Consider the following 26840-nt stretch of genomic DNA (forward strand, 5'->3'; position numbering starts at 1 on the left):
CACTGGACTGAGCCAGGATCAAACCTGCCTTGTTGGGGTCAGAAGGCCAGTGCCTGAACCGTATACTCAAAAGTAATCTCCACAACTGTTAAGACATTTATCCCACTAAGAGATAAGACGGTTAAACCCAGTCTTGAAAACATGAGGATCATTGATACATATCGAGTGAAAATGTGAGAAATGGCTTTTCATAATGCTAACATTTTCTATTTGTATGTTCTTTGGCAGTATGTGAAATAAATAATGCAAAAAGCATTAATTAGCATAATCAAGCAATGTACAGCATCCTATACAATTTAACCTTCATAGTGCTCTTCTGAAAAATAACAAATTTACAGTTTCCTTAGTATATATAGGGACAGTTGATATCATTATCTGTTGCAAACCAATGTAAATGATTTACTCTGTTCAGGTCACCAAAAATGTGAAAATCGCATGACTAAGAGTCTAAGCCCAAGAGGGGATGTACTGTATTTCCCACCCAACTCCCTCACCCATCGAGCAGTGTGGGAGCAGGAATCATCATAGAGTTCAAAAGCATTTCAGAAGGTTTCAACTCCATGGCACATTTTATCTGCAATGTGTTTTCATGTCACGTTGTGTTGATTGCGGCCCCATATCTGAGAAAGCAAGCAGCAGATATTTGAGTAAAAAAAGAGCACTATCTTGACCTTCCCGCAACTTATGTGTATGGCCTTATACTTTTTCAGTGGAAGAGAATCTACGTATTTACACTCTTGACCTTACCATTTGCTCTTAGAATGGAATAGAAATGTATACTTACCACTCATGGTACTACTGCAAATGACTCAATCATACATTCCATCAGCAAATCATTTTTTCCTCCATCTGGTGATACGGAATCCATAGCACATAAGTTTTCCACTACTACAGGTGACCCTTGATAATAGCATGTATGGAACCATGGTTTATCCCCATAAAAACACAAAATTTTTCTGCAGTGATCCATTGGTTTTGCCAGATAAGGCCATCTACTCATGAAATAACATCATAAATAATGATGTGATAGGCTTGGCCTGGATGCAGATCATCTTACAGTGACTCACTACTGTCTCAGGATATCTGCCAGTACTTGTGAACATGATATACAGTGTATTTGCCATATACAACAGACATGAGCAGTAGCTGCGCTAATAAGCTTGCCCCCCCCTCACACACAATTATTGAGAATGGGGCCCCTCATTTCATGATAAGGAAAGTTATGAGTTTATTTTGTAGTACAAGGTTGTGTATTATTATAATGAACAACGATAATGATAATAATAGTAATAATAAAAATTATGTATGACACTTTTTTAATGCACCAATTCTCTTATTCGTAGTTTTTCTTTTAGCTCAAATTTTGTTAAGAATTCTGAAAGAAAATGTCTGCAGCTCTCGTAAGAGTACCGTTACCCTTTCCAATACTTCCCTGGTAATGAAAATGAGAAAGGCATTAGCAGGACATCCAACTCAGGAGCTGAGTGTTGAGATGAGTTTCACATAGTAGCCTACAAGTTTTAGGTCAGTAGGCCTTTCCTTAGAGAGAAGTGGCAAAACTGGGTGTAACTAGCTAGTAGTGGAGAGTATGGGCAGAATGAAACAGGAAAACATGCATCGCATATGCTTTTAAAAATGTTGATATAGCACAGTCATGGCCCCTCATAAGCCATGCCCCCGCCCTGCAGGGCCTGCGGGGTCCTTATCACCGCCACTGGACATGAGACAAGAATTCCTCATCTTCCAAAGTAAAAAAAATTATTCACTCTCCTTTGTTCTTCTTTAGTTGTCTCCATTTCTGATGAACAAATAAACATACCGTACTGCTAACAATCAATCCAATGCAAGAAACAAACAAGTTTGGAAGTGCAAGTTGATATTGTGATCTCCTCCATCTCCATAAACAACAGCAGAGTTTGTACCCATCTATTGTACCAACTCTTGCATGGTGACCCGTTTTCATTTGAATGCCTCTCATAAAATCTGAGGGGGGGATGGGCATGACTGAAAAACAAGAAAGGATTTGTAAAAAAAAAAAAAGGATGTGTTTCACATAAAGAAATACAGTATGGCAAATATGAAATAATCTCAATATTTCTGATTTTACTAATTTCAATAAAACTCAAATACCATTTTGAAATAACACAGCGAACTCTAGTATTACCACATAGCAAGTGGTAACAGATATCCCTACACTCGTCTTAAGTAATAAACTAATAGCAATAAGTTTGTTCATGCAACAAGAGAGAGACAGAAACAAATAAAAATATTATCAAAAAGAAGTTAAAAGAGAAGACAAAATTAACTGAAATTTGAAGTGTTTTTTTCAAATTTTTCTTTGAGAGAGGGATTTTTAAAGTTCTTTCTAACATGTTATTGTACGAAGCTTTCTTGTGAGCTTCAGGATGTATTGAATTTTGTTTAATGGTTTTAACAGTGTAAGTTAAATGTTAAATGCCAGGTGATTATTCTTATGATGTTATAGTGTAATGAATAGTGTTATATTGGAAGCTTTTATTCCGATCATTTGTAGTAAAAAACAGGAACATAAGAACTCACAATTATTACAATCGGTTTCAGTCACCGTCACCATTATTCCACACACTCCCATTCTCCCGCAAGCCCTGCCCCATTTCCCCACTCCACTTCCTTGTAGCAACATGTCCTGAGTCTCGACTGCGGGAGTAAGTCAGTCAAGAGCTGGACTCCGTAGTCAGAGAACACGGGTGATACAGGCGGGCCACGTAATGTAAGTTAATGTTTATTCTTCATAACTTAATCTAAATGTTGTTCCTGTTAGTCACCATTTTTCAACCTTAATTCGATTTGTATTATCCATTTTGCAGACTAAAAATCAGACAGTTCAACTTCAATAATGGTTATGTATATCAGCCCATGTTGAAACACAACAACTAAGCCAACAGTATACAAATACTAGTTGAACCACACCAAGGAACAACAAAAACATTGAAACAGAAAGACCTCCAGCTCAAGACTGTTTTAGCGATCAACATTTCACAGTTTTTTAACCTTAATCATGCTTTTTAAAAAACTTTTTAACTAACATTTCATTTTGTGTGTTCCCATTGAAGTAGCCACAAAGACGTACACAAAATGCTGTCAGTTGGTACACTTATTTATTTAGAACTATTTATCTACACATTACACATTTTTTTGCTAGGGGCTTTACGTCGCTCCGACACAGATAGGTCTTATGGCGACGAAGGCCTAGGAGTTGGAAGGAAGCGGCCGTGGCCTTAATTAAGGTACAGCCCCAGCATTTGCCTGGTGTGAAAATGGGAAACCACATTACACATTAAACATGCATATAACTTAATTAACTGCCATCACAACAAAACAGCATATCAAAAAACCACCATTTTAACAACTGTCTATTACTAAGCACATGGAGATTGCAACCTTGAAACAGTTGACTGCTTACAGGTATGTCGTCCACAACACGAGGTCACAAGTACAATTCCTGTTAAACCATACCTCCTACTAAACAATAATTCGTCTCCATCATCAAGACTACCTCCTTATATATGTGCCTGGCCACGATTCTAGAAAGATATGCCATAACAGACCTTCTCGTAAATTCTAGTGTGCTTAAAGCCCAGAGATAATGTAAAGAATATTTTCCATAGTTCTCATCTTACCTAGTGCCATTCTGGATGTTACTGTGTGTTTCACAATACTGTAGTGGATTACTGTACAAATCATATATACAGGTAATAATAAATGATATACTATTAATTACAGGTTCTTACATTAACTGAACTCATATAAATATCTATATACAGTGCAAATTTCATGACAACCTCACATACAATGCAATCTTCTGACTACATAAATAATAATAATAACAATTCGAGCTCGATACTTGCATTATTTACCTATGGGTGAGAGAATATTGTTTTCAAGTTATATAAGTTATATACATGTCTTACTGAGGATGACCCAATGCCGGGTCAAAACGTGTCTATTTATGTGTGAAGTTTTGTCTTAATTGTACATAAAATATATAGTATTGACTAGGAGGATTAAAATAGTTTTCTAAAATTTTGCAATCAATCAATCAATCAATCAATCAATCAATCAATCAATCAATCAATCAATCAATCAATCAATCAATCAATCAATGATCAGCAGTTAGGGTTGTTGCCCAGGTGGCAAATTTCCTATCATCAACATCTGGAGCAATTTCCAACCACAGGCAGGGTCTGCTTAGATTCCCTATGAATTGTTTACATAGCTTTCCCTTAAAATTTTCAAAGAACTTGGAAATTTACCAAACATTTTCCAGGATAATTTATTCTAATCTCTTACTCCTTGTCCTATAAATGAATATTTGACCCAATTTATCATCTTGAATTCCAAATTTATCTTCATATTATGATCTTTCCTACTTTTACAAGCTCTGCACAAGCTTATTCATCTACTAATGTCATCCCACACGACTCTCCACTGACAGCTTGAAACATATCATATAGTCTAGCATCTCATCTCCTTACTCCCAAGTCTTCCCAGCCCAAAGTGTGCAACATTTTGTAACACTACTCCTTCATCAGAAATTGCCCCGAACAAATCACGCTGCTTTCCTTTGGATCTCTTCCAGTTCTTGTATCAAGTAGTCCTGGTGTGGGTCCCATACACTGGAAGCATGTTACCTGTTTTGCTTAATTTTCATTTGTGGTTGATGTCCATTGTTTGTGACCCAATATCTTCAACTTATATAACTTAAATCCCAGTTTAGAAATCAAGCAATTAATGAGTTTTGCATGACACTTGATATAGTGATCATAGCCACCGGACTTCCAGATTTATGTGGACCGAGCTCGATAGCTGCAGTCGCTTAAGTGCGCCCAGTATCCAGTATTCGGGAGGTAGTAGGTTCGAACCCCACTGTCGGCAGCCCTGAAAATGGTTTTCCGTGGTTTCCCATTTTCACACCAGGCAATCTGCTATCACCCTTCCCTGTCCCATCATCGCCATAAGACCTATCTGTGTCGGTGCGACATAAAGCAAGTAGCAAAAAAAAAAATATTTATGTGGAATCTGAACACCACAAGTACATGACCTTTCATTCAGAGAATCCCACAGCCTTCTCCCACAGCTTATGGGCAACATACTTCCAGTATAAGGACAGAAGTTTATCAGGCGAGTTGGCCATGCGGTTAGGGGTGCGTGGCTGTGAGCTTCCATCCGGGAGATAGTGGGTTTAAACTCCACTATCGGCAGCCCCAAAGATAGTTTTCTGTGGTTTCCCATTATCACACCAGGCATATGGGGGGCGGCTGTACCTTAATTAAGGCCACAAACACTTCCTTCCCACTCCTTGGCCTTTCCTATCCCATCTTTACCGTAAGACATATCTGTGTCGATGCAACGTAAAGCAGATTGTAAATTTTAAAAAATTTGAAAAAAAACAGAAGTTCCACAGATGGGGTTCCCAAGGTGACCCACTTAAGTCCAGTAATCACCAATTTCTACCTGGAAAACTTTGAGAAGTACACATTGTAGATGGCGGCAACACACAAGCCCACCAGATGGTATGGATGTGTGGATGGCACTTTCTTCCTATGATCGCACACAGATAAAAGGCGCTGTTCTCATCGGAAGACTTATATCGGGACCACCCAACCAGAGTTGACACCAGACTGGATGAACATACGCATTATTGTCTCATCCAATCTGAAAAATGTACAGTGTCAGCAAATTGCATTGCTTGATTAGAAAAATGAAGTTTGAGAAAACCTCGGGTTCTGCTATCACCCATCAGTACCATGTGCATCTCTATCAATCACCTATTGAGATAATGAAATATGACAACTAGTGCAATAGGAAAGTTGAGGGGCTATACATTAGAAGAGTACAGTGACTGTACTCACCACTGGACAACAGGAGAATGGCCATATTACTGTGCAAGTCTTGGCAACATTCATCTGAGACTGGACTGGTGTCAGTACATAACCTTCTTGCCGTTATGAAAGTGCCAGTACTCACCCAACCCATGTCCTTTCGGCTTGACAAGGGATATTGAAGAGAAGCCTAAATGTTGGCATAGTTATGTCAACAAGGCCTAATATCCCAGTAGGATTACAAACCTGTCAGTTGACACTGACCATGAAAGCATGCACCAGGATATTTGTGTGATAATGTCACTAAATGAAAATGTTTAAGTCATTGAAGCAAAGGAAAAAAGACAAACACACTACTTAAATAATGTTGCAGTTCAAGTGTGGTGCAAAGCAATTTTATTTAATAATAATAATAATAATAATAATAATAATAATAATAATAATAATAATAATAATAATAATAATAATAACCGTGCCCGGTCAGCTTACGTGGGGGTTTAGCTCTGAATTTAGTAAGAGCTAGGCATAACCCTTCATAAGACACTGGGGTGGGGGCCCTCAACCCCGACACGGCGCGTCCCAATGGCTGATAGGGAAAGCTCCTGTAGATATGCAGGACAGGTGCGAATAAGGCTTCGCCAAATAAGCACCCGCGGATCAACTGAGGTGTCAGAAAAAATGGTCAACGGATTCAACGGCAGAAGAGGACATATCCCAATGGCAGAGAGGGCGGAAGAACCGACCCAAATCCACTTTGCGTCTGACTTGCAGCAAGCGGCAAAGTGGTCAGCGTCTGTCTCCAATGGAGCGGCTGAACATCACATCACCTGGCTGTAGGTTATAAAAAGCAAAAATCAACTATGAAGAGTTCTAAAACTGTGCCTCGGAAAATGCCGCTGCCTGGGGTACGCCAGGGCATCTCTGGAGCCACCGCTAGAGATGACAGCATGCGAGCCGGTGGTGGTGAGAGCGTAAGCTGCTGGCCTCCCATCGGGTCACCCGAACAAGCTACAGTAGCTCAAGACGATCATGGCGGAACACAAGAACCTGATTATCATACCGCACCTGGTGCGAGTGCTTTTGTGCCAAGTACGACCTCTCGTATCAGTAAGCCCAAAAAACGCATTAAATGGAACAATGATATGAATGAATTTATCATGCTGGCATATCTTCGAATAACTCGTCTTGAAACTGAAATTGCAGGATATAGGCAACAACTACATGCAGCCTTTACAAATCAGTACCCAGCAATGAAAGTTACTGAACAGCGCATTGCAGATCAACGAAGATCAATCATCAAGAACAATTTGATCCCGGGTCCTGTTCTTAGTAGAATCAGACAAGAAGTAACACAAGAACTCTTTCCACATCTTGAAAGTACCAAGTCTGACTCAACGGTTAACAGCCCACCTGATACTGATATAACAGTACATACAAGTACTCCCGAAGTGATACTTTCAGATAACTCTGACCTCCATGACAAGACACATGTTGAATTCTACAAGGCCCTTCAAGAATATTCTGGTACTGATCCTACACAAAGACCCATACTGCCAAGGCAGCAATCATCCAAAAAGTTTGGAAAAATCATTGAAGATCTTAATTCGAAAGTCTTGCCAGAATATCTGAAAGAACATCAGACGTTCCCTGAAGTACATACTGCTATATACTGTGCAGCACTTGCCGCAGTACGACTGAACAATGGAAAGCCATTTTTGCCTAACAATAAGTCTGTCAAGAAAAAATTGAGAGAACCACCTTGGGCAAAACGCCTGAAAGAACGCATCATCCAAATCCGCCAGGATGTAAATCGCCTGCAGCAATATAAGAATGGAGTCAGAGGGAAACGCCTAAATAACAAAATTATTCGAATTCTGAAAATCAGTTCAAGGCAGAGTCTGGAGGAACCTGGAAGCACAGTACTACAAGAAACCCTCGAAACCATGAAGCAAAAGTTGGCCGCATTATCCAAGCGCCTCAAAAGATACCAAAACACCACAGAGAGAAAATCACAGAACACAATGTTTGAAAGAAATGAGAAACAGTTCTACAACAATCTGAACGAGAGAACACAAGATGCAGCACAAGATGGAAATACGCCCAACGAAGAAAAAATTCACAGCTACTGGTCGGGAGTATGGTCGAACCCAATAGAGCACAATGCGGAAGCCCATTGGATCAGTGAACTGAAAGATAGAAGTAATGAAGTGAAGCATATGGCAACCAAGGCTGTTGAGATCGGAGAAATACAACAGAGCATCAAGAAACTGCAGAACTGGAAGGCCCCAGGCATTGATCGTATACACAATTATTACTACAAGAAATTTACATGTACTCATTTCCTTCTGACTCAACATTTCCAGAAATTCTTAGACAACCCAGCAACATTCCCAGCTTTTCTGTGCACTGGCATCACATATTTGAAACCAAAGGATGAAAATCTGCAAAATCCAGCGAAGCATCGGCCTATAACATGTCTATCTACTCTATATAAGATATTTACATCTATAATAGCCAACAGAATTCTGAAACACTGCGAGGAAAACCACATCATTGCCGAGGAGCAAAAGGGTTGCAAGAAGAATACCAAGGGGTGCAAGGAGCAACTGATTATCGACACTGTGGTCCTGGAACAAGCACACCATAAATCCAGGAACCTATACACGTGCTTCATTGACTACCAAAAGGCCTTTGACTCAGTACCACACACTTGGCTCATACATGTTCTGGAACTATATAAAGTTGACCCCTCAATCATTCACTTCCTTAAGACGGTAATGGCAGACTGGAATACCTCACTTCACGTTTCTCTAAGAAACTACAGTGTTGCAACAAGACCCATACCAATACGACGAGGAATCTTCCAAGGGGACTCACTGAGTCCATTATGGTTCTGCATGGCATTAAATCCACTATCCTACCTACTGAACACAAGTGGGTATGGATTTAGCATTAAGAATAAGCGAGAAGAGCTATTCAAAATCAGCCACCTACTCTATATGGATGACATTAAACTGTATGCCTCTACCAAACCCCATCTCCAACATCTCTTCTCAATTACCAAGACGTTTTCTTCAGATATAGGCATGCGGTTTGGATTGGACAAATGCAGAACCCAAACTGTCATCAGAGGATCCTACTCAGCACAAGGGACACCTTTGAGTTTAAGCGACGAATCCATACAACAGCTGGAGGAAGAAGAAATGTACAAATACCTCGGTTTTAATCAGAGCACTCGTATGAAACACCCCGACATGAAGAGAAATGTCACGCAGCAATATATAACGCGTCTCAACAAGGTATTATCATCAAAACTGACAGCTAAACATCTTACCAAAGCAGTCAATACGTACGCCGTACCACTGCTCACATACTCCTTTGGTATCATAAAATGGACCCAAACAGAACTTCAGCAGTTACAAACGAAAACAGCAGTTTCACTCACCCGGTACCATATGCACCATCCTAAATCTGCAACCGAACGTCTTACACTCCCGAGATCAGAAGGTGGTAGGGGCTTCTTATCCATTGTCAATTTACACAGCAATCTGATATCAAGTCTAAGAGAATATTTCCACTCGAGATCTGATACATCGTGTCTTCATCATGCTGTTTGCAGAGCCGATATAAACTATACACCTCTCAATCTGTCGTCGCCAGAAATGCCTGTTTCTACCCCACCTATAAAAGAGATGAATATGGCCATGTGGAAGCAAAAACCTCTTCACGGGAAATACCCCTATGAACTGGATCAGCCTCATATCGACAAATCTGCGTCGCACGCTTGGCTGACCTACTCCGGTCTTTTCCCAGAAACAGAAGGATTTGTTCTGGCCATCCAAGATCAAGTAATTGCTACACAGAACTACCGTAGATTTATCATGAAGGATCCAACAGTTGTCTCGGACAACTGCCGCCGCTGTTCCAGAACTACAGAGAGCATACAGCACGTCATCTCTGGTTGCCCACACTTGGCCAACACCGATTATAAGCACCGACATGATCAGGTAGCAAAAATCATTCACCTGAAACTTTCTGTAAAATGTGGATTTCTTCAGTCATCAACTGCATATTGGAAATATACACCTCCACCCATTCTCGAAAACTCTTCATACAAACTACTATGGGACCGAGAAGTCATAACCGATGTCACGCTCAGCAACAACAGGCCAGATATTATTCTAATCGATAAATCAAAAAGATCCGCATCCCTTATAGAAATTGCTTGTCCAAATACCTCCAATCTGCAAACAACAATAGCCACAAAGATATCAAAATACACAGAACTGGCAATAGAAATACAACGCCTGTGGAAACTAGAATCAGTCACCACAGTTCCAATAGTAATATCATGTACCGGTGTTATTCCAAAATGCTTGCACAGCTCTCTGGCCGCATTAAACCTGCATCATCACACATACGTAGAACTACAAAAAGCCACTCTCCTGAGCACCTGCCACATAGTGAGAAAGTTCCTAGGAACGACTTTTCCTCTGACTCACGTCAAACAGCATGAAGTTCCAGGCCGCAGTTCCAGTAATACTGAAGAACAGATTCCCAAAACGGGGACATAAGAAGTCTGAAGTTGTTTGTATTTATTGTATAAATGTATATGTTGTAATTATTTCTGTTGTAAATATTTGTACATATATGTACCTGTAGTTTCATAATCAAGAGGGTGACTCCTTGCTTAGGCCGAGTCAGCCCATTATGTTACCGGCACAAGCCGAGCCTTCCTAAATTGATACAAATAATAATAATAATAATAATAATGATGCATGGCCTCAAGAGAGGCCTAGTCCAGGTATTTCCAATTGACACCCATGGGCGAACTGTGCACCTAAACCTAATTTTGAAGACTACACACCCAGTCCCTGAGCCAGAGGAATTAACCAATGAAGGTTAAAATCCCTGAGCCAGCTGGCAATTGAACATGGGATCCCTTGGACCAGAGGCCAGTATCCTAATCAGTTAGCCATAGAGCCGGACTTATTACACACTTAAACCTAAAGATAAAATAATGAATGGCTCCAAGGAAACAGTCAAATGAAAAGGAAGGGAAAAATGTCATCAAAGCAAAGTCTACAAAGTTCCAAAGTAAAGAGCTTGCAGAAGCCAAACCTTTCAGAAATGATCTATTCAGAGTATACTGGATGGCTTGACAGTGTAGAATGAAGTTGTAGGAAAGTATAGTGGATGAGTTGAAATTAAAACTGCTGGGTTCAATCTCAGGCTATGAACTTAAAAACATTTTTAAATGCAGACAAAACAGAACTGTATTTTTGGGCATTTTGAACAAAGTCACTTGCAGTTAAAAGAGAAATACAACAAGGGTATAATGTGTAAGGAAAGACTATCAGGGTTATTACATGGTGATCAGAGTTGGGAAGTAACTGAGTAAAAGTAACTGAATTACTTGGAATGAATACTTTTTAGTTATTTCTACATATAATAGTTTCTTTTTACAAAATGTATTTTTTAATTGTAGTTTACCTCAATGAAATGAAATTGTAATTGTTACATTATAGTAATCAATATATATCATGTCCGGCTCCTTGGCTGAATGGTTAGCATAGTTGCCTTAGGTTCAGAGGGCCCCGAATCCGATTCCCATCAAGTCAGAGATTTTAACCATAAATGGTTAATTCCCCTGGCTCAGGGGCTGGGTGTTTGTACTGTCCCCAACACTCCTACAACTCATACATCACACAACACTATCCTCCACTACAATAACACAGAGTTTCCTGTACATGGCAGATGCCACCCACCCTCGTTGAAGGGTCTGCCTCACAAGAGCAGCACCTGGCTAACAATAGCCCCACGAGAAATTAATTATTAAATATGTATCGTATCAAGATAACAGCAACTTTGGAACCCCAGCATTCATAAGACATCATGTCAAGGATGTAATGCAAAGGATATGATGTGCACTTGTTCATTTACTCACAGCTTGTTGAGATTTAGGTAATCATGTACTACAACTTTGTGAGTATGCACGTGGTCGATAATTGAATCAGAATAAACATCTGAGAATGAAGATGTTCAGGAATTTCAATTCCCTTATTTTAATAAATATTTTGAATTAACTGGCCCTCAAAGTTAGGAGAACATGATTGGGAAATGCAAACTTTGTTTGGAAGCAATTATTCTTAGAATTTCAAGGTATCATATTCTAGTCTCACTTAGTGATAATAGTCACTTAATGTCTGTATGGAAGGAAAGACCCCACAGAGAATGAAGTAACGCCTTTTTCCTTAAAACTTTGGTATCATTCCAGCCACATGTGAATAAAACATGAGTGATTTACTAAAGAGTGGCGTTCTGCTAAGTAATTGTAAATTGTAACTTTAATTTTACCGAATACTTTTGAAGAAGTAATTTTTAATTGTAACAGAGTAAAATATTTCTCAGGTAACTCTAATTCAGCCCAATTACTTTTATTTTGTACTTTTGCCATCACCGGTAGTAAAATGGTGGGAGAATTGGGAATGCCTCTTGTGATCTGAAGTCAGTGAAACTAAGATACTTAAAGAACCTGAATAACCTTCCTGCTATTTGGTAAAACAATAAAAAGACTTGGATGACTGCTACATTAAAATGGAGAAGTGGTTCAATAAAATAAAATGTGAATGGAACACTGTGGAAGCCAATAATAATATTTTCAAATGTAAAACTGATGTGGTTCCTCCTAATGCCAGTAGATATATAGCAGCGCTCAGAAGTGTTCTGACAACAACGTTTGTTGCAATAGTTTTATTCACAGCATTGTTTTGCCTCTTGCACAACACATAACATAAAATATAAACAATAAAAAACATCCAGAGAAAACAACTAACCTTTTGTAACAAAATTAAATTGTGAAATTCAAAGCTCATAATGTTTTGACAAAGAACATTTGAACAAATAAATCAAACAAGTGTTCATATTCTGACCATGGCAACTAATATCTTGTTGCATAGACACTTGCTTGTATCACAGCATCACATCTCACAGGCATCAAAGCAATAAGCGATCTAATTTTGTCTAGGGGTTTTTGCCCATTCGGATCTCAAACTGTTAAAGAAATCAACTTTATTTGTATGTTATCCTGTTGTTACATGTGCGTCCAGCTGCTGCCACATGTGTTCTATTTTGTTTAAATCTGGACTTTGACTCAGCCATGGCAAAATGTTTTTCCACCTTCTTTTGCACATTATCTGTTACACATTTACATCAATGTTTGGGATCATTATCATGTTGAAAACACCACTGTCAAGTCATATTTTTTCCAGCATATGGCAGCTATGTGCGTCCAAAATATCCTTGTAGTCAGGACCTTTCATTATATCATTGATGTGCGCACTAACGGACCTACGCCCTTACTGGAGGAACATCCCCAGAAACGTCTCCACCTCCACGTTCGATAGTAGGAACCTGGTGATGTGGATGGTATCTCTTATTTCTAGGGTGATGAACACATTGAATACCATCAGATGACATCATATTAAATTTGCTTTTATCGCTCTATAATACCCTAGACCACTCCTTCAGTTTGCAGTTACGGTGCTATACTGCAAGGACAAGTGTCTTCTTTCTGTTGCATGCACTTATGAAGGGTTTCTTGCAAGGGCAGTATGCTAACAAATCCTGATCTTTTAATCTATGATTTTACAGGAATACATGGAAATCTACTCCACGAGTCTGCCTCAGATCATCAGTGATAAGTCAAGCTGTCTTTCTAGGGTCTGCTACTGATTGCCTGCTAATTAGCCTGTCTATTCTCTCGGTTACTTTTTGAAGTCAACCCTGTCATGGCTTATTGTGCACATGTACTGTGTACATTTATTTTTTCAACATAAATACAAGTTGTCTTGATATGTTAAATGTACGAGCAACCCAGGGTGCGAAATCAGAAAGAAGTGGTGGGGGGAGACGGAGCATAGGGCTTAACTACTACTGTTTATTTCAGGCAGTATCCGGCGGGGGAGGGGGTATAAAATTCCCCTATAATTTAATTACCCCCTCCCCAGAAAAATATAAATTGTAGACCTTTTTATTTGAATTTTGTAGTTATAATGAGAATGATAAACATTAGAACGTTATTCCAATCAGCTGAGAAGTTTATGAGAGACTGTCACTTTCTTAAGAAAGGTCAGGCGAGGTGCAATTTGTCCTGATTTATTGCTGTGTTAGTGGAACCTTCCTCTACCAGGGCTAAGTGTTGACTGAACAAATTTGTCAGTTTGTTCACTCCTTAAGTGAATATTGTCCTATAGGCTACCTATTGGAAACACATCCTGTGCAAAAAGTACAGGAGTGGTGTAAGCTTGAGCTACTTAGAGCAATGACAAGAGAGGAGAGCTTCAAGTAATTTACATTTTTGCCCGGGTTTCAGATGGACTTGTCAGAGTGAAACATGTCCGGATTGCCACTGCTGCATTGTTTTATTGCTCAAGGTCTGGCAGTCATTTGAATTATTGCTGATGTTTTTATGAAAATATGTACAGAAAATGTCATTAATTTCAGTAATAAATTATACATGTTCTAAATTTTCCTCATAATTTTATAAGAAAGAATTCCCCCGGGCAATTTTAGTGGGGGGGAACCTCTGAGATAAAATCCCCGGTGGGGGAGAAATCCCCCCTTCCCCCCTGCAATTTCACACCCTGGAGCAACCTCTGCTCGAGATCTCCCCTTCTGCAAGGCACATATTACTGCCCCTTAAACTCTATGGAGAACTCTTTATGCTTAGAAGGCGGCACTGGACTAGTTAATGATTTTCAATTATCCTGAAACACACTGAAATTCTCAACTGAGTATGAAATATCTAAACAGGTCTTGTCAAAAGACTTTTGAACGTTCACTGCTGTGTTAATGCCCATTAAAAACACTTAGTGTACCTAGACTTGTTGACTCTGCTGCATTGTAGTAAACATTACAACTCCCCTCCACCCTTATACACTATAATTGGATCATCTGTGTTTGTGCTGCCAATAGCTTAGAGGTAAACACATCATGTCAAAAGAATTAAGAGTGCTACTGTAGGTGTCATTTTTACAATCAATTACACTCCAGGCACTTCTTAATGCAAACTTTGACCAGACATATGGAAACAACAAACAGCTCTTACAGCTTGGCAAGAACTTCGTCAGTTCTAGATGCAGTGAACGGAATTGGGTTGGCTGTAAAACAAATTAAGGCCAGAAACTATGACAAAGAGTTTCTACTGAGCAGGGTTTGGGAAGATCAATGATGTAGATGATGGAATGAATGAAGCACATGAACATATAACAACAATATTCAAATTAAGTAAAGAAATAAATCTTTCCTGTGAAGCAGAGAACTTTATTTGAAGTAATGACCAACTTATCATATTACTTTTAGCAATGGGAGGAGGAGGATATGTTCAAACCAAGATCTGTACTCATAAACAGGCCCTACAGTGCAAAACTGGTATAATACAACTCAATTTTTGAACTATTTTGCACAGTTTAGAAAAATGTAAACAAGCTTCCTTGTTAGATCTTTGTGGAGGGGAGATGACATTATTATTATTGTTATTATTATTATTATTATTATTATTATTATTATTATTATTATTATTATTATTATTATTTCAATAAAGGTACCACTTATGTATATATCCGGTTCCATTGCTAAATGGTTAGCATGTTGACCTTTGGTCATAGTGGTCCCGGGTTCAATTCCCAACAAGGTTGGGAATTTTAACCACAATTTGTTAATTCCACTGGAATGGGGGCTGGGTGTATTTGTCGTCTTCATCATCATTTCATCCTTATCATGATGCACAGTTCTCCTATGGGCGTCAAATCAAAATGACCTACATCTGGCGAGCCAAACTTGTCCTTGGACACTCTCAGCACTAAAACCCAATGACCATTTCATTTTTACTTATGTATATCAGTCACGACAGCCAAGCATCAACCTTTTCTGAACTTTTCACAATATGTATAACATGGAAACTTGTCTAATTTGAAAAATTATTTTGATACCTTGTAATTCCACTTTGAACAAGTTTTATTGAATACAATCCACATGCCTCTTAAATTCTTTGTTAGCAGCCATTGCATCCCATGCTCAAAAGCACTGATCTATCCTAGTCAATACAATATTATTTTGACTGAAAATGATGAAAATTACTACCTGACAATTGTGGCACATAAATATCCTTGACTTGCCAAGGTGACTGCTGCCCACCTAGATAGTCTGAAGATACTCGAGACCTACATAGACAGTATGATGACATCCTTAGTTATAATGCCTCCTTGAAAGAGTCTGGAGATTCTCTAATCAGACGATTACTCTGTTAGTCTCATACGGCTAAGTAAATCCTGTTCCAGCCCTCAGTCCATGATTAAAATCCTTGGATAAGTCATGAATTGAATGACAGACCTCCTGATAATAACCACATTCTACCACACCACGGGGCTGACTTGACAATTCTGGTTAAAGGCGAAATCATCCCCCTTATCCAGATGCAGTTGGGCCGATCAAATATGGCTTCACTCCTCATCCTTCACTGCATTCTTGTCCAGAACCTGTTACCTTATAGACAACCATAACAAAGTCTATCCATGATAATCCAGGCCTTGCTCACCCCTCCTTTCTTTTCATCAGTATTTCCATAGTTTGCTTTGGCATTCATTGTTCAATTATCCGTTCTTAATACAGTACGTACAAATCATCTTGGTCTACTTTTTCCATTCTAATTTTCACCCTACCGAGCAAGTTTGCCATGCAGTTAGAGTCGCGTAGCTGTGGGCTTGCATTTAGGAGATTTTGGGTTTGAATCCCAACGTCGGCAAACCTGAAGATGGTTTTCCGTGGTTTCCTATTTTCAAACCAGGCAAATGCTGGGGCTGTACCTTAATAAAGGCCACAGCTGCTTTCTTCCAAATCATAGACCTTTCCCAACCTCATGCCGCTGAAAATCTTTAATGTGTTAGTGCAATGTTAAACAATCAGCAAAAAAAGAAAAAGAAAAAGAAGTTCACTCTATTTGTTCTCCCCTCAGAGCCAGATTTAGAGTGTGCAGGGACCTAGGGTGAAAACATGGTGTTCCCTTCCTCCTCAATATTCTGAAAAAGTCTTCTGTATGAAATATCCCATTCCTTTGTTTTAAACTGAGAAATGACTGAAAACATTTGGTCATTAATCATCTTCAGTTTGTAACAAATAAATAAACCACAATGCTAAAAAATATGACATGTTTGAAATGCGAGTGTTAAAACTCTGATGTAAAATCCCTGAACAGTTTGTGAATACTTTAATGAACTGTGAACAATTAATCAATCAGTTAATATTTGTATAGCAATTGGTTTTTCTGTGTACTTATGTAAATATAATAATGACTTGGAAGAAATAATAATTGCTTATTTGTACAATAAGGAACATATGACTCACCATATTTACTTTAGTAATCCATGCATGTTCTTTCTAAAAAAAATTATATACAAATTTGACATGGATTATTTGGGACAAGATTGATAACATCTTATTTCTCGGCAACAATCAAACCTTCTGTTCTTCTGGAACGGCTAGGTCAAGCAGCAGGGAAACTTTTCTGGACAGTAATAAAGATTCTTAGGATGGGAGGGAAAAAGGAAATGAACACTGTTTTGGGTAATTCAAGTGAACTGATAATAGATTCTAGGGAATCACTGGAGAGGTGAAGGGAATATTTTGAACATCTTCTCAACTTAAAAGGAAATCCTCCTGGTGGTGTTGCGAACAACCATGCTCACGGGGAGGAGGAAAATAATGTTGGTGAAATTATGCTTCAGGAAGTGGAAAGGATGGTAAATAAACTCCATTGTCATAAAGCAGAAGGAACAGATGAAATTAGACCTGACATGATGAAGTACACTGGGTACGGTGGAAAGGCAGGGATGAAATGGCATCATAGAATAGTAAGATTAGCATGGAGTGTTGTTAAGGTACCTTCAGATTGGACAAAAGCAGTAATTGCACCTATCTATAAGCAAGGGAACAGGAAGGACTGCAACAACTATCGAGGTATCTCATTGATTAGTATACCAGGCAAAGTATTCACTGACATCTTGGAAGGGAGGGTGTGATCAGTGGTTGAGAAGAAGTTGGGTGAAAACCAGTGTGGTTTCAGACCACAGAGGGGCTGTCAGGATCAGATTTTCAGTTTGCGCTAGGTAACTGAATAATGCTACGAGAGGAATAGACAGCTGTGTTTATGTTTTGTAGATCTAGAGAAAGCATATGACAGGGTACCGAGGGAAAAGATGTTCGCCATACTGGGGGACTATGGAATTAAAGGTAGATTATTAAAATCAATCAAAGGCATTTATGTTGACAATTGGGCTTCCATGAGAATTGATGGTAAAATGAGTTCTTGGTTCAGGGTACTTACAGGGGTTAGACAAGGCTGTAATCTTTTACCTTTGTTGTTAGTATAAAGTGGCAGGGAGGGATTCAGTTGGGTGGAAATGTAGTAAGTAGTCTGGCCTATGCTGACGACTTGGTCTTAATGGCAGATTGTGCCGAAAGCCTGCAGTCTAATATCTTGGAACTTGAAAACAGGTGCAATGAGTATGGTATGAAAATTAGCCTTTCGAAGACTAAACTGATTTAACGTAAGAAATTTCATTATTCCGTATTGAATTAAGAATTACAAATAAATAAAGTTTTGGTATTTCCACCTATTCAATACAAAATTTAATGCTGTATTCAACTACAACATTTATATAATTATACAGTACTAGTTTTGACATATAATAGTGTCATCCTCAGCTGTAATTGAAAAATAGGCATACATACAAGGGTGTGGAAAATCTATTTAAAACTGTTTTGAAAATATTAACACATTGAAAACATTTATAACAAGTGAAAAACTTGCAAGTCAGTTATATGTTAAAAGAGTTCATTAAGGTCTCTTTATAGACAGCCGGTTGCGATGTTCTTGAATTTGTGCTCTTGATAAAATGCTGTGTTTCATTCATGTGTATAATGCAGCAATATCTTAAAAATTGCAAGCCTTCACAACTTTTAAGATATTGCTGCATTATACACATGAATGAAACACAGCATTTTATCAAGAGCACAAATTCAAGAACATCGCAACCAGCTGTCTATAAAGAGACCTTAATGAACTCTTTTAACATATAACTGACTTGCAAGTTTTTCACTTGTTATAAATGTTTTTGATGTGTTAACATTTTCAAAACAGTTTAAAATAGTTTTTCCACACCCTTTACTTTAAGTCATATTATGAATTGTATGTATGCCTATTTTTCAATTACAGCTGAGGATGACACTATTATGTGTCGAAACTAGTACTGTATAATTATACAAATGCTGTAGTTGAATACAGCATTAAATTTTGTATTGAATAGGTGGAAATATCAAAACTTTATTTATTTGTAAGACTAAATTGATGTCAATAGGTAAGAAATTCAACAGAATTGAATGTCAGATTGGTGATACAAAGCTGGAACAGGTAGATAATTTCAAGTATTTAGGATGTGTGTTCTCCCAGGATGGTAATATAGTAAGCGAGATTGAATCAAGGTGTAGTAAAGCTAATGCAGTGAGCTCGCAGTTGCGATCAACAGTATTCTGTAAGAAGGAAGTCAGCTCCCGGACGAAACTATCTTTCATTGGTCTGTTTTCAGACCAACTTTGTTTCATGGGAGCGAAAGCTGGGTGGACTCAGTATATTTTATTCATAAGTTAAAAGTAACAGACATGAAAGTAGTGAGAATGATTGCTGGTACAAACAGGTGGGAAGAATGGAAGGAGGGTACTCAGAATGATGAGATAAAGACTAAGTTAGGAATGAAATCGATTTATGAAGCTGCATGCATAAACCAGCTTCAGTGGTGGGGTCATGTGAGGCGAATAGAGGAGGATAGGTTACCTAGGAGAATAATGGACTCTGTTGTGGAGGGTAAGAGAAGTAGAAGGAGACCAAGACAATGATGGTTAGACTCAGTTTCTAACAACATAAAGATAAGAGGTATAGAACCAAATGAGGCCACAGCACTAGTTGCAAAGAGAGGATTGTGGCAATGTAAGTAAATTCACAGAGGCTTACAGACTGAACACTGAAAGGCATAACGGTCTATAATGATAATGTATGTATATATGTATATTCTCCAATATAAAATACAAGATTCATCTATATTGTATTTCCTACCGGCAGCATCATTTCTGATAATTTCAGCTTCCTTTATTACTTTCAGTTTTTCACGAACAGTAAAAGACTGTAAATGCTTTGTTGAATTCATGTTTATCCGTGGCACTCTAAGAAGGTGAGACTGTAAATTGACTGTCGCTGAGCGCTTACGGTAAAAGAAAAGTGAAAGTGTGTATGGGGTTGGGAGAGCGCGCACTGAGAAGCTTGTTTGCCAAGTCACGGAAACCACGAGTGTGCCGATATCTGGTTTCAAAGTTGTTCCATACATGAAAATAATTTTACTACAGCCAACATTTAGGAATGTTTTACACACATTTATATTATAGAAGAAATCTCAATTATCACATAAAATACATAAGAGGGAAGAACACGATACACACATGTCCACTTGTTATTTTCAAACAAATGCTGTCGGAAGGCATGGTGGAATCCAGTGAAAATCCTTAAAACTAAAATATATTAAAAAACATAACATTCCTTAAGATGCGAGAAGTATCACTTTGAGAAATGAAAGGCTTGAATACGACCCGCATCCAATCTTTAGAAGCAATATTTTTGAAAAAAAAGTGCAGGTGGTATTCGGGATTATACAGTATCCTTATTTCAAGTTCTCCAAGTACTTATTCAGACTTCAAGAAATTAAGTTCCCAGAAGGGAAAAACAATTTAACTTCATGTTTTTAACATTTTCAATCAACATTAAATTATGGCTTCCTTCTGGGAACTTAATTTTTTTATATAAAGCCAAAGGCAGGCATTTATGCAAGTAGAAGTACATGCTTCCCCTACTGCACCATCACTGTATTGTCCTCCATAGGAGGCTTGTAGTGATGTCTCAATGATGCACTAGCGCCAGCGTCTTGGAAAGGTGTAGCAATCCAACTGACAAGCCCACTGTAACATTGGGGCAAAATGCTGGTAATTTCATGATTGAAGATGCCTAAAGAGCTTAAATATTATTCAGACAATATGATGAATAAATTGTTTTGAGTTCTCCATTCCTATAACTCATAAAATGCATAAAACCAATATTTTAATAGTTTCACATAAGAAAGCAAAAGAAAATTAAAGCTACCTACCCTGTTTATCTGTCTCAAGCTTTTCAATAAATTCTGCTTTGGTCTGCAATTCACGTTCCAATTTCTCAGACTTTGCACTAAGCTGATGAATTTCAGCATCCTTTTGATCTATTGATGCTTTTAGAGTTCCAATTTCTAAGACTTTATTTTCAATTTCTTTCATGTGAGCTTGCTTCATCTCTTCAGAATTTACAATGATATCTTCCTTCAACAGAGTGAAATCATTCCTTAATTTTACTATTTCTGAGTCTCGGGTCTTAACATCATCTTCTAGTTTCATTATAATGCTCTGTTTTTCACTCATGTCCTGGTTATGTTTATCAATAGTCAATTTCAATTCATTTTCCCTCATATCTAGTAACTTTTCTCTTTCAAGAAGATTCTTTTTTAACTCATTCTCCTTTTGATTATTCAGAATTACCATACTTTCTAGGTCTTGCGTCAGTTGCTGCATAGAAGTTTCAGCAGCTTCCAACCTTTTCCTTAGACTATCAACTTCTACATCCTTTTCTTTTATGATACATAATGCTGCACTGAGTTCTTCAGATTTCAGTTTAATACTCGTGTCAAGATTATCAATTTCTTTCTTGTGCATTTCTTCCACTGCTAGTTTGTTTTCTTCTAATTCTTTTTTTAAGGCTTCTAATTTTATCTCATAGTTCTTTTCATGTTCTTTTGCTTCTGCTTGGTCACTCTCTAATCTGTGTTGAACACCTTCAAGGCTTTTCTTTAAAATTTCAATTGTTTTATTGTTTTCGACTTGGGCATCAATTTTCTCTTTCAGGTATCTTTGGTTTTCCTCTAATTCCTTGCGCAGAACTTCAGTTTCCTCCTTGTACCGTGCTAAAATTTCTTCTGCCTCAAATAGTTTATTGGAGTCATGCTCAAGCAGTTCGCTTTTCTGTCGCTCTTCGGATAATTTCAGCTCCAGAAGACGAATGTTTTCTTCATAGGTGGCATTTACAATCTATAAAAAAAATAAAATCAAATTGATTATGAGAACAGAATGAAACCAATGCAGAAGGCATAAAGCTATACAAATGAGAAAATTCTGGTGGAACTATTTTCTAAACAGAGGGAAAATGCAAAATGAAACATATATCAATGAATGTACTGCATTCTGTGCGAACAAAATTTTAGCCATTAACATACAAAGGTACTTAAACATTTTAAACCTGCACAAGTAAATTCATAGAACTTTTTTTTTTTTATTTTTTTTTTTATGAACTGGATTTTTGTTACTAAATTTTGTCAAATGAAAACCATCAATTTACTAACAAATCAAATTAAGAGTATAGGTCTGTAAACTAGCAAATATTAAAATATAAGATGATTTTTAATAAAAAGTTTAAAATAATTTTAATTCTTCAATGTTTTGTTAGTTGCTATTCATCTGGTTCCTCTTACCAGAAAATGTTATCTGACCTATCCAGAGTTCTGGATATATAGCACCTCTTGAATATATTTACAATGGATTCACTGGAGAGCTTCCCCCATGTAGTAAAGATCCACTACTACTCCAGTTGTGATATTAAGGGCATCTTTAGTTTACTGATGACATGGTTTCCTTAAAGAAGCCAGTTGTAGAAGTGTTGAATAGCTGGTTCACAACAAAATCTATTACTCAGGGTAATGATGTCATACCAAGAGGAGTTGTAATGAGATCTGAGTTGCTAGAAGTTTATAGTTGCACTAACTCCTACAGGTTTTTGGTGACTTTAGGATGGGAAAGGGCTAAGAATGGAAACTAGCCAAGAGGGACTTAAATGAGGTACAGCCCTGGCATTTGTTTGGTGTAAAAATGTGGAAATTGAAGGATACCATCTACCATCTACCATCTGGAGGGATTTGAATTTTCCATTTCCTGGACGCAAGTTCACACCTGCAAGACTCATACTATACAGCCAGCTCACTCAGAGGTCACAGTGGCTTTTTCATACTAGGTTCTTAACTGCTTTAATGAAAAGACCTTGAAAGGAATCCAGCATTAACATGCCTGTAGAGGCAGCCCTTCTAAAAAATTGCCTCTCCTGGTGTTCATTTGTCCATAGTTCCTTACTCTAACTGCTTATTGTCTAAAATTCTCCACAATGAGAAATTCAGTGGGAATGTCAAAATAATTGTCAACATTAATTACATTAATAGTTGGTCCAAGAAGAGACAGAGCCATAAGATAACATGATAGAGTTTGGATGGACTACAAAAGACTGTAATTGATTATGTCATCTCAGTTGCATGAAGGAGCAGAATGGTAACAGATGTCAGAGTAATACCCAGCGAGAGTCTTCACAGTGACCACCGTCTATCAGTAACGGACCTGAGAAACTTCTATGTGCCAGAAATACAGAACAGGAAAATGCCAAAAATCAAAGTACGGGACTCCAGAAAACAGATAAGAGAACTGAGTATCATAACCGGATAAAAACCCTGTTACCAAGAGATGAAAGGAAAAATGGAGAGGCAGGATGGACCAGACTAAGGGACACATTGGTTAAGGAAGCAACTGAAGTTTCTGGAAAGACAAGTATGAAAACAAGAGAGAAGAAAACACCTTGATGGAATGAAAGAGTGAGAGCAGCAGTCAGGGAAAGAAATCTCTTGCGGAAAGAAAGAGATTGAGAGAAAAATAAACCGGATCTTACTAGAGACGAGGCAAAGATCAGAAATGTCAAACAATTATACCGAAACAAGAAAGTGGACGTTAAAAGAACAGTTGCAGATGAAAAGACCAAGGCATGAAATATGTTCACTCAGAAACTGGAGGAAGACAGAAGAGGCAATAAGAAACTACTGTATAGTGTTATCAGAGGTAAAAGGAAGCCAATGAATACCATAAAAGCACTTGAAGATGAAAATGGAAATCTGGTTAGGACAGAAAGTGACATGAGAGAAGTCCTGAAAAACCATTTGACCACCTGCTGAATAGACCAGTTCAAGAACAAAATACAGAACTGGAAATACAGGCCTACAATGAGGAACCCCCCATCACCTGGACAGAAACTGAGACAGCCTTTAAATATATGCCTAAAGGAAAATCTTCAGGTGCAGATGAAGAGAATGCAGACATGATAAAGGCAGCAGGCATCCAGGGTATACAATGTCTGCACAGAGTACTAAATGATGTATGGACAGACAACAAAATACCTGCAGATTGGAGCAAGGGCGTTATAATACCCCTATTTAAGAAAGGCAGCAGACAGAAACCCACCAACTATAGAGGAATAACACTGCTGTCTAATGGGCTAACAATTCTAGAGAAGATCACAGAAAGAAGATTGAGGACCATCATTGAACCACAGTTAGAGGAGGAGGAATATGAATTCAGAAGTAACAGAACAATAGATCTAATTTTTAGCACCTGCATGCTGATGGAAGAGTATTGGGAGAAAGGCAAGAACCTGGTCACTGTATTCCTGGATATAGAAAAGGCCTATGATAGTGTTATAAGAGATAAGATCTAAGAGTGCCTGAGGAAAAGATGTGCCTGAAGTTCTAGTAAGGAAAATTCAGATGTACAAATTGTGTACAAATGGGAGAAGGTCGATCATCATGGTTTGAGACTAAGAGTGAAGTTCAGAATGGAAGTGCACTGTCCCCACTACTGTTCATCACTGTTATGGACAATATAATGAAGAACGTCAAGGAAAAGTTAGATGAACTGAATGCAGTGGCCTTTGCTGATGATACCATGAATTGGGGTGAAACAGAAGAGGATGTACAGACCAGACTCAATGCATGGAAATCCCAGTTCCAGGAATATAACCTCAACATCAGCGAGACCAAGACAGTGGTGACAGCAGTCAACAGAGAAGGGCACCCAGAAAGTGTAAAAGTAGGAGACCACCAACTAGAGTGTGTGGATAGTTTTCCTTACCTTCAAAGTGTAATCTCCAGTGATAATTTGGTCAGGAAGGAAGTAACAAACAGAGTGCAAAAGGGATCAGAATTCTACCAACAAGTAGGAACACTTTTATGGGATGACATGATTCCAAAACCAGCCAAACTGATGATGTTTAACAGCTATTTCATACCAATATTGACCTATGGTGTTGAAGCGTGCACCCTCACAAAAAAAGAGATTCATCAAGACTGCAAGCATCAAAGATGAAATTTCTTAGATTCACCAAGATGGACAAGTTAAGAAATGAGGAGGTGAGAAAGAAGCAGGAATAAAGACATCCCTATTAGACAGAATTGGCACATCCAAACTACGGTGGTACGGGCAGTTGATGAGGATGGAGCCTAAAAGAACAGCCAGAATAAATTTGGAAAGACAGGTGGAGGGGAAAAGACCTGCAGAAAGACCTAAAATCCAATGGATGGACATGATCAAGGTTGATCTAGTTGCCAGAGGTTGGAGAGTGGAAGATATTCTCCATGACAAGTTGTATATGGACAGGAAGAAGTGGAAGAGGCTCATTAACAGTACCTGGGAAACTGGAACTGTACAATGATGAAGAATTACACATCTGTAATATGTATATCAAGAAGTACAAGTTACAGGAGTCTGTGATTACTGTTTGAAGAAGTATAACAAACTAGGCAACTATCCTCAAAGTAAAACTTCTGATAAATTCTGAAAAATCAATATGAAGTCATAATTTAGAACTAAATTCAACATAAAATGCAACTCTTCTTGTTAGGCAGAAAGGTTATTCATAATCTGCACAAATAACATTATTTCCACACATGCAAAAACAAGTACTTCTGAATTATTGGTACCACTGTTGGCTGCTCTGAAGATGGTCTTCCAAGGATTCCATTGCCACCCAACCTCTTTCTATATTCCGAACCTGCTGAAGGTCTTACGTTCAGTGTTTTAGATTTACCAACAATTCTTAACTGGGGCTAATACCTTTAAACTCATATGTGATGTTGTTTGCCATAATGAGATATGTACCTATACCAGTGTTCGCAATTTTTACGCTATAGAGCGTTCCAACCTTAAATTGCAGTACAGCGTAGATGGAGCGCGCTGTTGCGAAATCGACTCGTGAAGATCACGCTCGAGTGTGACTCAAACAGGGCGTTACAGTTCCACACTTTTCGTTTGTAATTTTGTAATTTTAAGTTCATTCGTTCATAAATTAATATTTGTAGGTTGGTAAAATAAATACAACAAACCTTAATCACTGGCGTTGCTCTCAGACATTGGATGTACACCTTCTATCATTTCTGCAAGGCCTGATGTTCCCGCTTTGGATGAAACGGGTTCGGGAGATGAACTTGAGGATGATCCGGACGATGAAGAGAGTCGTATTAAAAACGTTTCATATTCGACATCGTCCTGTAATTCGTTTGCTTTCCACAAAACTCTTTCATTTTTCTTTACTTCGTTCACGTAATTTGCCCTTGTTTTTATGGCATACAAATTTTAGTTCAGCATTTGGAACAAAACCATGTTCATTACCCGTGTGGACTAAGGCAAATCACGGTCCTCGGCTTTTCGGTGGCGTAAGTCCCGAACTCACCCCCTCAGAAGCGGCCTGCCGTGCACTTTTCACTGTCGTATCCTTCCATTCTTTTGTCACTGTCTGCCCAATATTTACCTACGATTCATCTGTGTAAATTATAGGCTTATTTTGTGCCCTCAAACGTTTTATCTCCCTGAGATATCCGTGCCTCCAATTAATAATTTCATCGGTTTCAGTGAAAGCTGCTTTATTACCCCGTCTTAAATAACGGAAGCCTATATCATGTAAGAAATGATACAACGTAGTTTTGGAAAATCGTG

General features: G+C 38.3%; 1 protein-coding gene across 10 annotated transcripts in view; it reads right to left on the reverse strand.

Moving 5' to 3' along the window:
- The window catches only part of LOC136864525 (CAP-Gly domain-containing linker protein 1), a 958550-nt gene that overhangs the window by 239759 nt on the left and 691951 nt on the right, over positions 1 to 26840 (reverse strand). For all 10 annotated transcript variants that reach the window (XM_067141621.2, XM_067141618.2, XM_067141619.2 and 7 more), the window contains one exon: positions 21107 to 22073. In XM_067141621.2, coding sequence (XP_066997722.2) covers positions 21107 to 22073 — 967 coding nt within the window. The remainder of the gene's footprint in view (positions 1 to 21106; positions 22074 to 26840) is intronic.

The sequence above is a fragment of the Anabrus simplex genome, chromosome 2 (genome assembly GCF_040414725.1).
Source record: "Anabrus simplex isolate iqAnaSimp1 chromosome 2, ASM4041472v1, whole genome shotgun sequence".
Lineage (NCBI taxonomy): Eukaryota > Metazoa > Arthropoda > Insecta > Orthoptera > Tettigoniidae > Anabrus > Anabrus simplex.